Raw genomic sequence first — 12,530 nt, 5'->3', positions numbered from 1 at the left:
AATGATGGTATAGGTTACGAGGACCAATGTCAGTGGTTAGGTCCGGCAACACCAAAAGGTCAAACTTGCCATCTATCAAGTGTAATATCTCAACATCTACAAGATGAAGAGATTCATGCTTCCTGGATGATGTATCCTGAATTTTGAATTCATCGTAGCGCTGGATAGGATATCGCTCAAAAAACTCCCAGTTGGAGAAACGCTACTGTGCATATAACCAGGAAGTTAACCAGAATCTGGGGAACATTTTGGGCTAATGTGCTGAAGTCATTTGGTTATCATGGTAAACATTATTCCTGTTAAAGATCAACATGATTGCTTTTTCACTGCCAGCGCGTTAGCATGCTATTGTTAGCCTTTAGCTCAAAGCACCTCTGTGCTTTACATTGACAGAATCACTGTGACCTTGTGCTGACAACAGCACCATGAAATTGGTCAACTTTATATATCTGTTGTTATTTTTATCCATAACTTTAACATTTAAAGATATACAGTGAAATACGGGGGTCTGACCTATATTTCATGTAGCATGTTGCTTTGCTAGCATCTTTGGTATCCTCCCAACAGCGACTTCTTGGACTAACTGGCACTTTAGTGAAAATGTCCGCCAAAACATGCAGAAATTAGATGCATGTACATTATGTATAAGCTAGAGTGTTTGTTTTTGTAAACATACACTGTTTTCCTTGTCATGTTTTTGTCCCCTCTTGCTGGTGAAGTCAACAGTCGGCTGTGTCAGACTCCCCAAATTAGACGGCGGGGCGTGACTGTTCAGTTTTTGAGGTGACACGTTGAAACGCAGAGACTTTCCTCCTCTCCTGAGGGCGTCAGGAGACTGACAGGAAACAGAGCGCGACATAATGTATGCGCTGATCGAAAAAAAAAAAAAACCCACTCCTGAGTACTCTGACAAAAGCTAATTAAAAGTGTGTGTTCGCTGTGATGGAAAACTTAACTCGGAGACTCACTTAGTGTCAGTTTTCACACGACTGATCCCCGATCAATCTGGCTGTTACGATCTCGTGTTCCACGCATATTCAATGAGAATCACCGGGTCTTAGGTTCGGAGTCAGGGGGCGTCACTTTGATCCGGACCTAAACCTCCAAATCCAAACCCCCTCTACATTACAACACAGATCCATCACATCACCACATCACATGTCCTCTTGCACACACACACACACACACACACACACACACAGAGCAGCTGTAGCTAAGTTTAGCCTCCATCAGGTCACGGAGGAATATTCAGCCTCGAGAGAAACACTGCTGGTGTTTTAACAACCATACGGGAGGATTTGACATCGTGTGGGTACAGATTAAAAAACACTCTCCGGTTTCCAAAAAGGCGTGAGTCTGTTTTTTGTTTCTTTTTTTTTTTTTTTTGCGAGTAGCCTGTGAGATGAATTCTGAACTAGTGTAACTCTAAAACAAACACACCCACACACACAAACGCACGCACACACACTTATCTCTGAGTGCGAGCCAGCATCCTCTCGGAGATCATAACTCACTGCAAAATGCGGAGAATGCTGCAAGAACTTGTAAGGGCGCAATAAAGCGGTGCTGTTTGCATATTGATGTGTGTGTGTGTGTGTGTCAGGCAGACAGTAGCGCTCGACATTAATCAGACGCCTGTAAACACGTCCGACAACTCGGAGCCTGATACCGAAAACAAATCCTCTCCTTTTATTATTTCTCTCTCGCCCACGCCGCCTCCTCCTATCTCTGCATAAAAATAATAACGTGACATCAATCTGCATGATTTTGAAGCAGGTCGCTACGAGGTTAACTGCCTCCCAAAAGGGCACGGCTCGCTGCTTAGCTCCTGCTTTTGACACTTGTAACATCTTTGACAGCTTGGCAAAACTTCCTCGGGTTTGACACGAACCTCCGCTGTGTCTGTGTTTCTATTCTCGGACACAGATAGGTGCCCTGGAATCTTGAATCGCAGACTATAGCAGCTGTATTTACCCATGAGTTCATCCGCCGGGATAGACACTGAAAAGCCCTGCCAGGCTGGCCCGGTCGGTGCGCGTGGATGTTGGATGCATATATTTGGGTAATACTCCCTCCCGGACGGAGGGAGGGAAAGGGCAGCCGACTAACACAAAGCCAGGACATCATAGGAACAGACAGGAGGCTTGGATGGAGCAAGGGCCAAAAAAAAAAGGGGGGGGAGGTTCAGGGGAATGTGAGTGTGTGTGGATGGATGTCGGGGGGTGGTTGTTAACCTTCCTGTCGTCCTGTCACATGCAGACAGAGCAGGACAACAACACAGATGGACAGACCACGACTGAGGACGCACTTTACTCTTCTTCTCACTTAGTTTCCTGCTTCTGTCATCGTCTTCTCTGACTCTACTTGTCAAACGTTCTCTTGTGCACCTTGTTCGTTTTTACTTCCTGCCTCGCTGCTGGTTCATCGCAGCTTGCCGACAAAGCTTTTTTTTCTCTGCAGCTAATCCTCTTTCCTTTTCTCTTCAATCTCCTGTCTTCTCCCTCTTATCTTTTGGATGGATACCTACTCGCTCCTCTACAGTTCCTCCCAGAGAACTGGACTTCTCTCTGGCTTCCAGCGGCTGCGCTCCCAGAGAAAGATGTGTGATGTCGTCCTCGAGGCCGGCGGCGTATCCTTCCCGTGTCATCGCGCCCTTTTGGCCAGCTCCAGCGAGTATTTTTGGGCTCTGTTCGGAGAGACTACCGTGGAGAGATCAGCAGACTCCATTAGCCTTCCGGCGCTAACACCTGAGGGTTTAGATGCCATTCTGGACTTCCTGTATTCGGGCTGGCTCAGCGTGTCACCGCAGACACTTCCTGTCGTCTTGGAGGCAGCGAGGTACTTGCAGGTGGAGCCGGCTGTGTCGATATGCGAGCAGTTTATCACTGATGGTTTGAGCGCCGAGAACTGCTGTTGCTACGCTAACCTAGCCGAGCATCACGCCCTCGCAGACGCACTTGAAGCTGCCAATCAAACCATCGGCATGGAGATGGGGACGCTGCTACAAGAGAGCAGGGACGACCTCCTCAGGCTGAATATCCAGTCACTGATGGCGGTGCTCGATGCTGACGAGATACCAGGTATCAAGGAGGTGCAGCTCATAAAGCTGGCTCTGGATTGGCTCAATGAGAACGGGCCCCTCCCTCTCCTGAAATCAAATCTTCTACTGAGTCGTCTGCGGTTCGGATTGGTCGCCCCGTCGGACCTCGCAGATCTCAGTCGCGCCCACAAAGCCATGGCCACACCTCTGATCAGAAGTCAGCTGACACGAGCGCTGGAGTACCACGAACTGGGTTCAGCTCAGCCAATCAGACAGAGCAGACAGACCACGCTCAGGGCGTCGCCCAATCGTGTGCTGCTCGTTGGCGGAGGATCCAGCCCTGATTGGCCCGAACAGCAGATGCTGGCGTTTGATCCTCGGAGCAGAAAGTTTTCATCCCTGTGCTCGAGTCTCCCGCTGCGACTGAGAAATCACTGCGTGTGCTCAGTGGGAGGTTTCCTCTTTGTGATCGGAGGCGAACAAGTAAAAGACGGAGAGGAGGACGGGAAAAAGTCTGTCACCGTTGAAACGTCCAACCAGGTGTGGCGATACGATCCTCGCTTCAACTGCTGGGTGAAGGTGGAGTCCATGCTGGAGAGGCGGGCGCAGTTCACCTGCTGCGTGGTCGAGGACGTCATTTACGCCATCGGGGGTCGACACGCACGAAAAGACACCAACACACAAACCTCTGTAGCTTCTGTTGAGTTTTACGACATGGCGTCAGCAGCGTGGAGGAGAGGAGCGACGATGCCTCACCCTCTTTACGGCCACGCTTCAACCATGCTTGACAACAACATCTATGTGTCCGGAGGTCTGCCAGGAAACATCCACGAAAGTAACCAAAGTGAAAACCAGGGTGACCGCAGACAGAGCAGCAGGGAAGTCATATCCTGGGATCTGAAAGGAAGAGCGTGGGAAAAGCGAGCGTCCATGTCCATCGCCAGGTTCAGCCACCGCCTCGCAACCGCCCACGGACACATCTACGCCCTGTTGGGAATGTTCGAGCCCTTCTGCGACATCGAACGGTACGACTCACGGGCAGACCACTGGACCCGCCTTCGACCCCTTCTCACCGGCTCCTTCAACTACGCGATGGCGTCAATGCCGTCTGGGAATCTGTTGACCTTCGGAGGGAGGAGATGGAGCGACGGGCAGGAAGTGATAGTGAAGAGCGTGTTGGAGTACGATACGAAACGAGATCGCTGGAGGGAGATCTGTCAGCTCCCCAGACCTCTCACCGGGACGGAGTGCACTCTGCTGCCTCTGCCCGACTAAAGGGCACCTATTTTAAGAAAGTCTTGACATGAGTGAGACAATTTCACAATAGAGTCTCAGAATAGTTGATGGCGTGACAACATCGTGAATTGCACCCCTCGATTTTAACGTGTTTGTCACATAAACAAATGTTAAGTTTAGGAGTCTAACACTTTTGGATTCAGCCATGAAAGACGAAAAAGGAGGAAAACAACCATCCCAGTATAAAGCTTTTCCTTTTAGAATTGTTCCTTTTAGATGGAGCCAAGCTAGCTGTTTACCCTGTTTCCAGTCTTTATGCTAAGCTAAGCTAATGTGCCAGTGGTTCTAGCTGACGGAGAGAGTGGTGGAGATCTACTCATCTAAGTCTTGGCAAGAAAGTGAAAAAGCAAAGTGACAAAAGGTTGGAAAATTCATTAAGAAACTCATCTAAACAAAACTACACAGGTTAAAAGGGTTTTTAATTGTTTTTGTTGTAGTTTTTTTTGAGTATTTGATCAAAAACACCTACAGATTGTTGAAAAGAATGGACAAAGAAAAAGATTTAGTCTTCAATTTTTGGTAAAACATTTGGCAAGCCGGTTGTTACGTGATAACAGTAGAATAAGCTTAAAGTCCCATTACCACTTGTGAGAGGTGAGATATGTGGCGTTTTGTGATTGATATGCCTGTGACCGAATGTGGCAAAAGAGGAGAAATCAAACAAGAGCTAAGGACGGAGATAAAAAAAAAAAAAGGGGGGGGATTTTTGAGAACAAGTAGAGGAGCGGTAAAGAGATTTAGTGGGCAGAAGGTAATTCCTGCGCAGATTAAATTTGGTGAAGAGGCTGAGCCAGACTGTGGAGGAGGCTATCACACATAAGAGGGAACAGAGAAGAGGTCGAAACAGGAGATAAGGTGAGGAAGATGGAGGAGGACATCTTTCAGAACGAAAAACAAAAGAAAAGCCAAGTTTAATATTTCATAGAAGTTGTAGGTAAAAGTTCGATGCATGTGACATTCCTGTTGATCGACTAGCGATGAATAATTTAAGTATTCTAAAAGATAGAGAAACAGAAGCAACCCAAAGACACTGAGTGACCTTTTACTTGTCTTGTTTTTTCTTGTTTCATCCATTTTCATCCGCGCTGACAACCAAATGGAGAAAATAGGTTGGAGCTGCTGCATAGTAGAAGAAGCATTAGCAGGAAATCATATGCATGATTTGTGGGTAATAGCGAGGTAACCGGCTAGGAGTTCATTATTCATGGACTACTTCCATTTAATCCTGAATGCGTCCTTGTGCTGTTGGCATACACATTATTTATTTAACAGGTTTGGAGCTGATGTGGGATTTAAAATTAATTGGGTGTCTCACTATATCCGGAAGTGATTTCTTGTTCTGGTCTCGGGAAGAACAGAAGTTATACGTACAGATCAGGCACCTTCAGATAGCTTATATACAAATCAAACAGTTTCTCAGTTGACTATTATTGTAAAAGCACTGATTGATTTTTTTGCAGCAGCAGCAGTTTACAATTAAACATTCCGATTGGTATGTATGTATCACAAATTTTGAACATGAACCACTGAAAACAATTCTGATAATGCATTTATTCAATTGTTATTAGAAACCAATAAAACTAAACTGTTAAAGTGATTAGCGCTGGTGTCTTTTTACCTGATCGACATTTGTATAATTGAAACAAAATAGAATCTAGCTCAAGTTTTCTGTGTTACTTTACGAGCTGCTTTATCATGGAAAAGGACAGAATTCGGTTAGCTTACGTTAGCTAACGTTTATGATGTTTAGATTAGCTAAGACAAGGTAACCATGCTGCTGCATTAGGCCTGTGTGTGTTTTGATGACAATGTAAGTCTTTGAGATCACATTTAATTAATTCCCACTGCTTCTCTCCACATTTCATTTGATCTTTTCTAGAATAGAACTCATCAATCATAAATGTCTTGTGTTAAACGTCACTAACATCAATATGGCCGCCAACTCTGCACAGAAAAGGAGGACATGATGATTCAAAACAACGTAGAAAACGTGATAAAAAATTGCCTTTTCCACGTGTTTCATGTATGAATTTAGGGGAACGATACGGCCTCCTTGTTGCTCCATATGGATCAGATGCCATTTATGTTCACGCTGCTTACTCAGGAAATCTGTTTGCGTTGTTGTGTTTTGGTTTTTATCCACCTCAGCCGAGTGGAAACAACAAATTCAATGTGTTTCTGAATTTACAGTGTTTCCGATCCGCTGTTATTTTAAAGTGGGAACTGGAAATGTGCATAAAACAGGTGGATGTAAAACACCAAATGTGACAAACGCTGCAACAGAAAAAAAGACCCGACTGAAACCAACTGCAGCTGTCAGATTATCCTCCTGCAGGAGAGTTGTTTGAGTTTTTCCTCAGCTGTGACTGTAGCGTGAAGGCACACGGGCAGGGATTAGAACCGGTCAGCTGGGAGACGGAACGTGGACTGTCTCTGTTGACAGAGACGGTGCTGCAGCTGTTACCGGCGCTCATCATCCCTCCCCGTCCCATCAGCCTCGTCTCCTCTCTCCCCACCGAAAAAAACAAACCAAAAAAAAAAACCACAAACACACCTTCATCCAAATGACCACACTTTATTGATCCAACCCCCTCTGTCTTCCGAAAACAGAACACACAGAATGATCACGTAAAATAAATACCGTCATTTTTGTTAATAACCATAATTTATAGATCGAACATTAAACAATCTTTACTCCAAAAAAAAAAGGGAAAAAACCTGATAGAATTAGAGAACATTATCCGAGACACTTAGTATGCACTCTGTAAAGAGAGATCTACTGTATCTAAAGATTTTCAAACACAAAAACAGAAAAAAGGAATATTGTGTTTATCTACAACAAAGACATGCTACTACAACCAACCACGGGCGGCAGCATAGAAAGAGCATCCAAAAACTGTGTTTGCTGTTCGGTGTTTATTGGTCGTGTGTGCGTGTGTGTGTGTCTGTATCTGTGTGTACGATTGCTTTCATAGATTTGTGCAGTGTGTCTCTGAGTATTAAGTCATTTGCCAGCAGCGTACAAATAACAAACTAATATATCTTTATTAGATCCATATTTCAAATCTTATGTAAATATTTCCTCATATTCTCTATGTGGCATGCAGGATACAGAGAGCCTCCGAGGGAAGAATCCACCCCGAGAAAACTTTTAACACCGTTTTCATAAAAGGTAATCAATCAAGGACGTTCGGGGAGAGTTGTTGTGTGGAGCCTCTCTCTCTCTCTCTCTCTCTCTCTCTCTCTCTCTCTCTCTATGAGGACCAGAACAACCTTTACTGTAGTTGCCATGGCGACCAGGTGACTGCGAGTAAAAGTCAAAGGGGGGGAAAATGGAAAACAGGTGAAGAAACAGAAGTATGGAGGGCCGTGAGTGCCAAAAATTAAGAATAAATAAATAAATAAATGAATGAATTGCTCCATAAATAAATGACAAGCTGTTAAAAGCACAAAAAATTATGATAATAGTAAATGTAGGCATACATTAATTTATAAAACGTGACATTATGTGATAATTCTGTTTTGATTTGATTCTGTATTTGCCTTTGAATCTATTTATTGCCCCATTTTATTCATACATCTATCGATTCATTTACTTATGTATTCATTTCTAGTTAGTTTTGTATTTTTTTCGATGTCACATGTGAGTAAATATGTAAATACATATGCAAATAGATACAAATTAATAAATTGTAAAACAAATTAAATAAATAGGGGGAATGAAAAAAAGGTAAACAGATACAGAGGCATATTAAAAAACAGACATATGTATTAATGCCACATTTTGTCAATGCCTACATTTATTTTCAGTATTCTTTGGTGCATTTAATGGCGTTTAAACTGCGAGACAAGAGTCCGACAGTAGTACGGATGTTGTCTCCTGGTGAAAATGAAGTAAGGACATGACAGAGAAACTCAGTTTTGTGCAAATATAACAAAAAAAATACCACAACCTGGGCTCGCTATAGCTGTTTGAAAACAGTGTTAAAGTCTTTTTTTTAGGGTGGACTTTTCCTTTAAACCGGTCCTGTATTCCAGGTGTGTGCATGCTTCAGGTCCAGCCCAGCACAGTACGTAATTCTACCAAACCAGCACGAACAAAAGTCTCTAAAACTAGATAGAAACTGAGACTAGTTGTGTTTAAAAAAAAAAAAAAAAAAAAAAAAAAGACTTGTGCTAATTGTTCTCTGCTGTAACACCAACTGTACAGAAAATATCATCATAGACATCAAGTATAAGGCTTGATAGGATACAATATGTTGGCTATTAGGCTGTCTATGAGACACTGTGCAGTCAGTATAAACATGGCACAACAAGCAGGATGAGATGCTGTTAATGAAGATACTATTCTGAGACCTCTGTCCATGTGACGGAGGGAGCACGCTGATGTCCGACGGAGGTTTTGTGGCGTATCAAAGAGCACAAAAGCTGACATGTAATACTTAAGAATCGGAGCATCGTCCGCCCCCGAGCCCGCTGGAGTGGCATAACCAATCGGCTCGTAGATCGATGTGACATGATAGCCACAGCGGGCATCTCCTCAGAAAGCTGTCACGTTGCACTTGTACACAGCGGCTGCTGAAAGCGTTATCGGGATGAGGAGTCAAGTCGTCCATCACTGATCGCAACCGACTCTTTCCTAGAACCAGGAGAGCAACTTAAGCGTGTGTGTGAGTGAGTGAGTGACTGAGTGAGCGATTGAGAGTGTGTTTTCGTCAGACGTGGGTCTCGATGTAGGAGTGTGTGTGAGAGAGCGAGGGGGTGAGGGGGGGCGGGCCGGGGTCGGGTTCAGAGGTCGAGTCTGGCTCCTGAGAGAACAGCTCCTGATAGGCTCTTTTCCACTCCTGGAAGTCTGCCGACGACAGCTGGGGATTGGCCAACAGCCTGTCAATCAGCGCTAGCTCCCCCTCCCTGTCCTATGAGGGATGCAGAAACACAGGAGGGTCTCCGTCACTTCTTTAGTTATTTTTTTTTTATTTTTTTAGAAATTTTAAACAACTAAGCTTTCAGGACGCAGACACACGAGAAGCAAGACACACACTTAAGGGGATACACTAAGTTTTTTGGGGGAGAGATTTCACTCCTGTCGTTGTTCCTGGTGGATTATTTGTTCCGGTTTTTAAGACATAAATCAAACAGGTTGACTCTTACAACTTCTCTAACACTTAATTTTAAGTAAGGACACTTTTATAAAGGGTTCAGAAGTAGTAGCACATGGCATTATGAAGATATGAAGCATTAATACGAACAATGTTGGGTTGCCAGGTTGTAAAAAATGCCCTTGGGTGTTCGAGCAAAGACTGTTTGATCTCATTCTGGAAAACGGCCAAAAGCCATTAAAATGTTAAATGGACTGAATTTATGCAGCACTTTCTTGGTCTTATCGACTGCTCAGAGTGCTTTACAACACGACACGACTGTTAACAACACACAAACATTTAGAAATAATTTGATTGACTTACTAAACCTTTGAGCCTTTATTAAAATATTTTGTTAAGAAATGCTACATCTTGCCCGCTAATCAACTCTAAAAATTCCACATTTGGGGATTTGGATTCTTTTTTTTTTAATAATAAAAGTTTATTTTGTGGGTTCCTAAATGTACTTAACTATTCAAAACTGAAACTAAAACAGGGCTGCTCTCTGGAACATGACAAACTGACATTTTGGAGATACAAACATGGTTTTCACAGGACAGCAGATAGTCAAGACTTATAAAAGCCTATTTCCACCAATGTGATCAGAGAAGAAACAAATATTTTTAGAAACTAAGTCATTAATTTGAGTTCAAATTTGAGATACTAGGTCATAATTTTGGCACACTAAATTATTATGCTGAGATACATAAAACAACATTTTAGGGATAGTAAGTCATTAATTTGAGAAACTTAGCCCTTATGTTTAGATACTAACGCGTCATTCTGGATACTTGTTGGAACTCGTTATTTTGAGACAGAAAGTCATTAATTTTTGGGGATATGAAGTCATTGATTTAAGAAAGTAAGTCATTATTCTGAGATAGAAAGTCATTAATGTGGGATGCTAATCATTTTGATGAACAGCATCCTGTTTTTTAGATATTTTGTCAAAAAAATCATTATTTCAATACAAAGTCATTATTTTAAAATACTAAGTATTTAGTATAATAATAAGTATATGATGATAAGTCATAAGTCAATATAGTATAATAATAAGTCATTTATTTCAAGAAACTTTCTCATCCTAATAATTAACATGATATTTTTTTTTAGTCATCACATTGGCACAAATGGGCTTCCATACAGATCGTATGGGTTGTTAGGTAGTAAGAAACACACTGTTAATTAATGACTTACTATAAGTGCAGACTTGATGGCTTGAGTTGTTCTTCATGGCTTATTATTGATCTATGAAGCATAAGTAAGAATTAGCAAATTATAAAACTGACCATTAATAATTATAAACAGTGTCTTAAGAGTGAAGTTGAATATGAAATATGTCCTTTATTTTCTCGAGAACTGAGAGTTAATGTGACATCTCTGTCTGAAACAGTCAGATTTACACTATTGATATTTCAAGGCTGCATTATGTGAAAAATCAATACGCTTGGACTAATAAAATGTGAGTTTTCTAACTTTGAGAAGCTAATTGGTCTTATTGGATCGACCAAAAATAAAAATGATTTAATATGCTGCATCGGGCAAATTCTGCATCGCCACTGCTGATAAAGAGCTCGGTACACGTCTACGTTTGTCGTCTCGGCTGTGGCTCGTTTCAGAACAATTCTGATGCATAAAGATACAGAGGAAATATCAGTGTCTTTGTTGTTTCCACAGCAACCGCTGCAGATGAGTCGCTGCTGCCTGAACTCAAACACAAATACAACCTGATTTAAGGTCCACCGAGGTCACGGGGATGGATTTGATGTCTACTGAGTGCTCTCATGTTTTGACAGAGAGGTACATTCCATCCAAACCCCACCCCCTCCCCAAAAAAAGAAAATAAAACCTGGTGTATTCCTTTAAGTAAGACGCCAGACAGAGAACAAACATGTAAGCTCCTCCACCAAATCTGTAAACCAGCAGACACGGGCAGCCAAAAGCCAACAAGACCTTTTTTTTTCCGATAACAAGCTAGAAGAAGCGACCCCGACGCCCTCGCCAACCATCCCCGCCCACCAACACGGAGGAAGCAACAAAGATACAAACTCCAAAGAGACAAAAACAAAAACAAAAACAAAAACAGCCACAGCAAAAGAGCCATTCACAGGCGACCAGCCCAGAGACATAACCACTGCTCACACAGCGAACAGCCACAGATGGCTGCTTAACAGAGCTCAAACCAAAACCGAGGAGACAGACTGGGACAGATGACGGCACTCAAACTAACAAGACAGAGACAGTTTTCCAAGCGTGTGTGTGTGTGTGTGTGTGTGTATGTGTTTATGATTTCAAGGTGTATCGGAGTGAAAAGATGTTCAAAGTCTCCCTCCGGAAAAATAATTAGCAGTTAACGTTTCATCCATTTCACCCGCGCTCACCTTTAATGTGGCGAGGGGGCATTCATGTGTGGATGTGATTATTGTAACCCAATGGGCCAAGACAAAAAAATACACCGTGAGAAAGGTCATTCTTTCAGTCCACGGCGGACGAGAAGAAACTAGAGGATTTTCATCTGAAAAAGTGGCGTTCGGCAAATGTTAGCAACACCAAGTGAAGCTGTACGAGAAAATGCCAACCTCATCCAGACTAAAGCATTTATTACTCTAAAGGTTGGACGAATGGTTTGTGAAAATTGCACCACGTTGGTCTAAAAGAATGAGTACAGCAGCGTGATATCAGAGTTATGACTCAGGTATACTGCGATTTAAAGTTACAGTCCTTAATATTTTCATGAAATCAAGTCCTGTTTTTGTTTTCTGTGGTAGGCGTTGACCAGAGTGGCTTTTTCAGAGATGATACCGATAAAGATGATTGGAAATCAAGACGACTGAAAACATATTTGGGATTGATATTTGTTTGCTGTAAAAATGAAAATCTTAGTGTCAAAATATCTGTGTTTATAGGCTATCAATGGTAACGTGTTATCCGATCAGACTGTGTTGTGGGCAGGACGTTGTGTGAGAGGATGCTGACAGATCACTGCTGCAGTCGGGCTGATAAACAGGAGTGAAGATAAATCCACATTTTATTCCCAAAAGTTAAAAAGTCATCTC

General features: G+C 42.7%; 2 protein-coding genes across 3 annotated transcripts in view; one reads left to right on the top strand and one right to left on the bottom strand.

Annotated features, from left to right (window-relative positions):
• Nucleotides 1–2,201: 2,201 nt before the first annotated feature.
• LOC119008910 (kelch-like protein 34) lies at nucleotides 2,202–5,929 on the top strand. Its single transcript, XM_037079638.1, has one exon. It carries the CDS (start codon nucleotides 2,516–2,518, stop codon nucleotides 4,313–4,315), a length of 1,800 nt encoding a protein of 599 aa, XP_036935533.1. The 5' UTR covers nucleotides 2,202–2,515; the 3' UTR covers nucleotides 4,316–5,929.
• A 966-nt stretch (nucleotides 5,930–6,895) lies between these two features.
• cnksr2a (connector enhancer of kinase suppressor of Ras 2a) overlaps nucleotides 6,896–12,530 on the bottom strand; it is a 54,307-nt gene continuing 48,672 nt past the window's right edge. The window contains exons 24-25 of one of the 2 annotated variants that reach the window (XM_037079637.1): nucleotides 10,672–10,722; nucleotides 9,122–9,252 (exon numbers count right to left, since the gene is read on the bottom strand). In XM_037079637.1, coding sequence (XP_036935532.1) covers nucleotides 10,705–10,722 — 18 coding nt within the window. In that variant the 3' untranslated portion in view covers nucleotides 9,122–9,252; nucleotides 10,672–10,704. Of the gene's footprint in view, nucleotides 9,253–10,671; nucleotides 10,723–12,530 lie in introns of both variants that reach the window. The other variant, XM_037079635.1, reaches the window with a different exon arrangement.

The sequence above is a fragment of the Acanthopagrus latus genome, chromosome 19, assembly GCF_904848185.1.
Source record: "Acanthopagrus latus isolate v.2019 chromosome 19, fAcaLat1.1, whole genome shotgun sequence".
Classification (NCBI taxonomy): domain Eukaryota; kingdom Metazoa; phylum Chordata; class Actinopteri; order Spariformes; family Sparidae; genus Acanthopagrus; species Acanthopagrus latus.
This window is presented reverse-complemented; position numbering and strand designations above follow the sequence as displayed.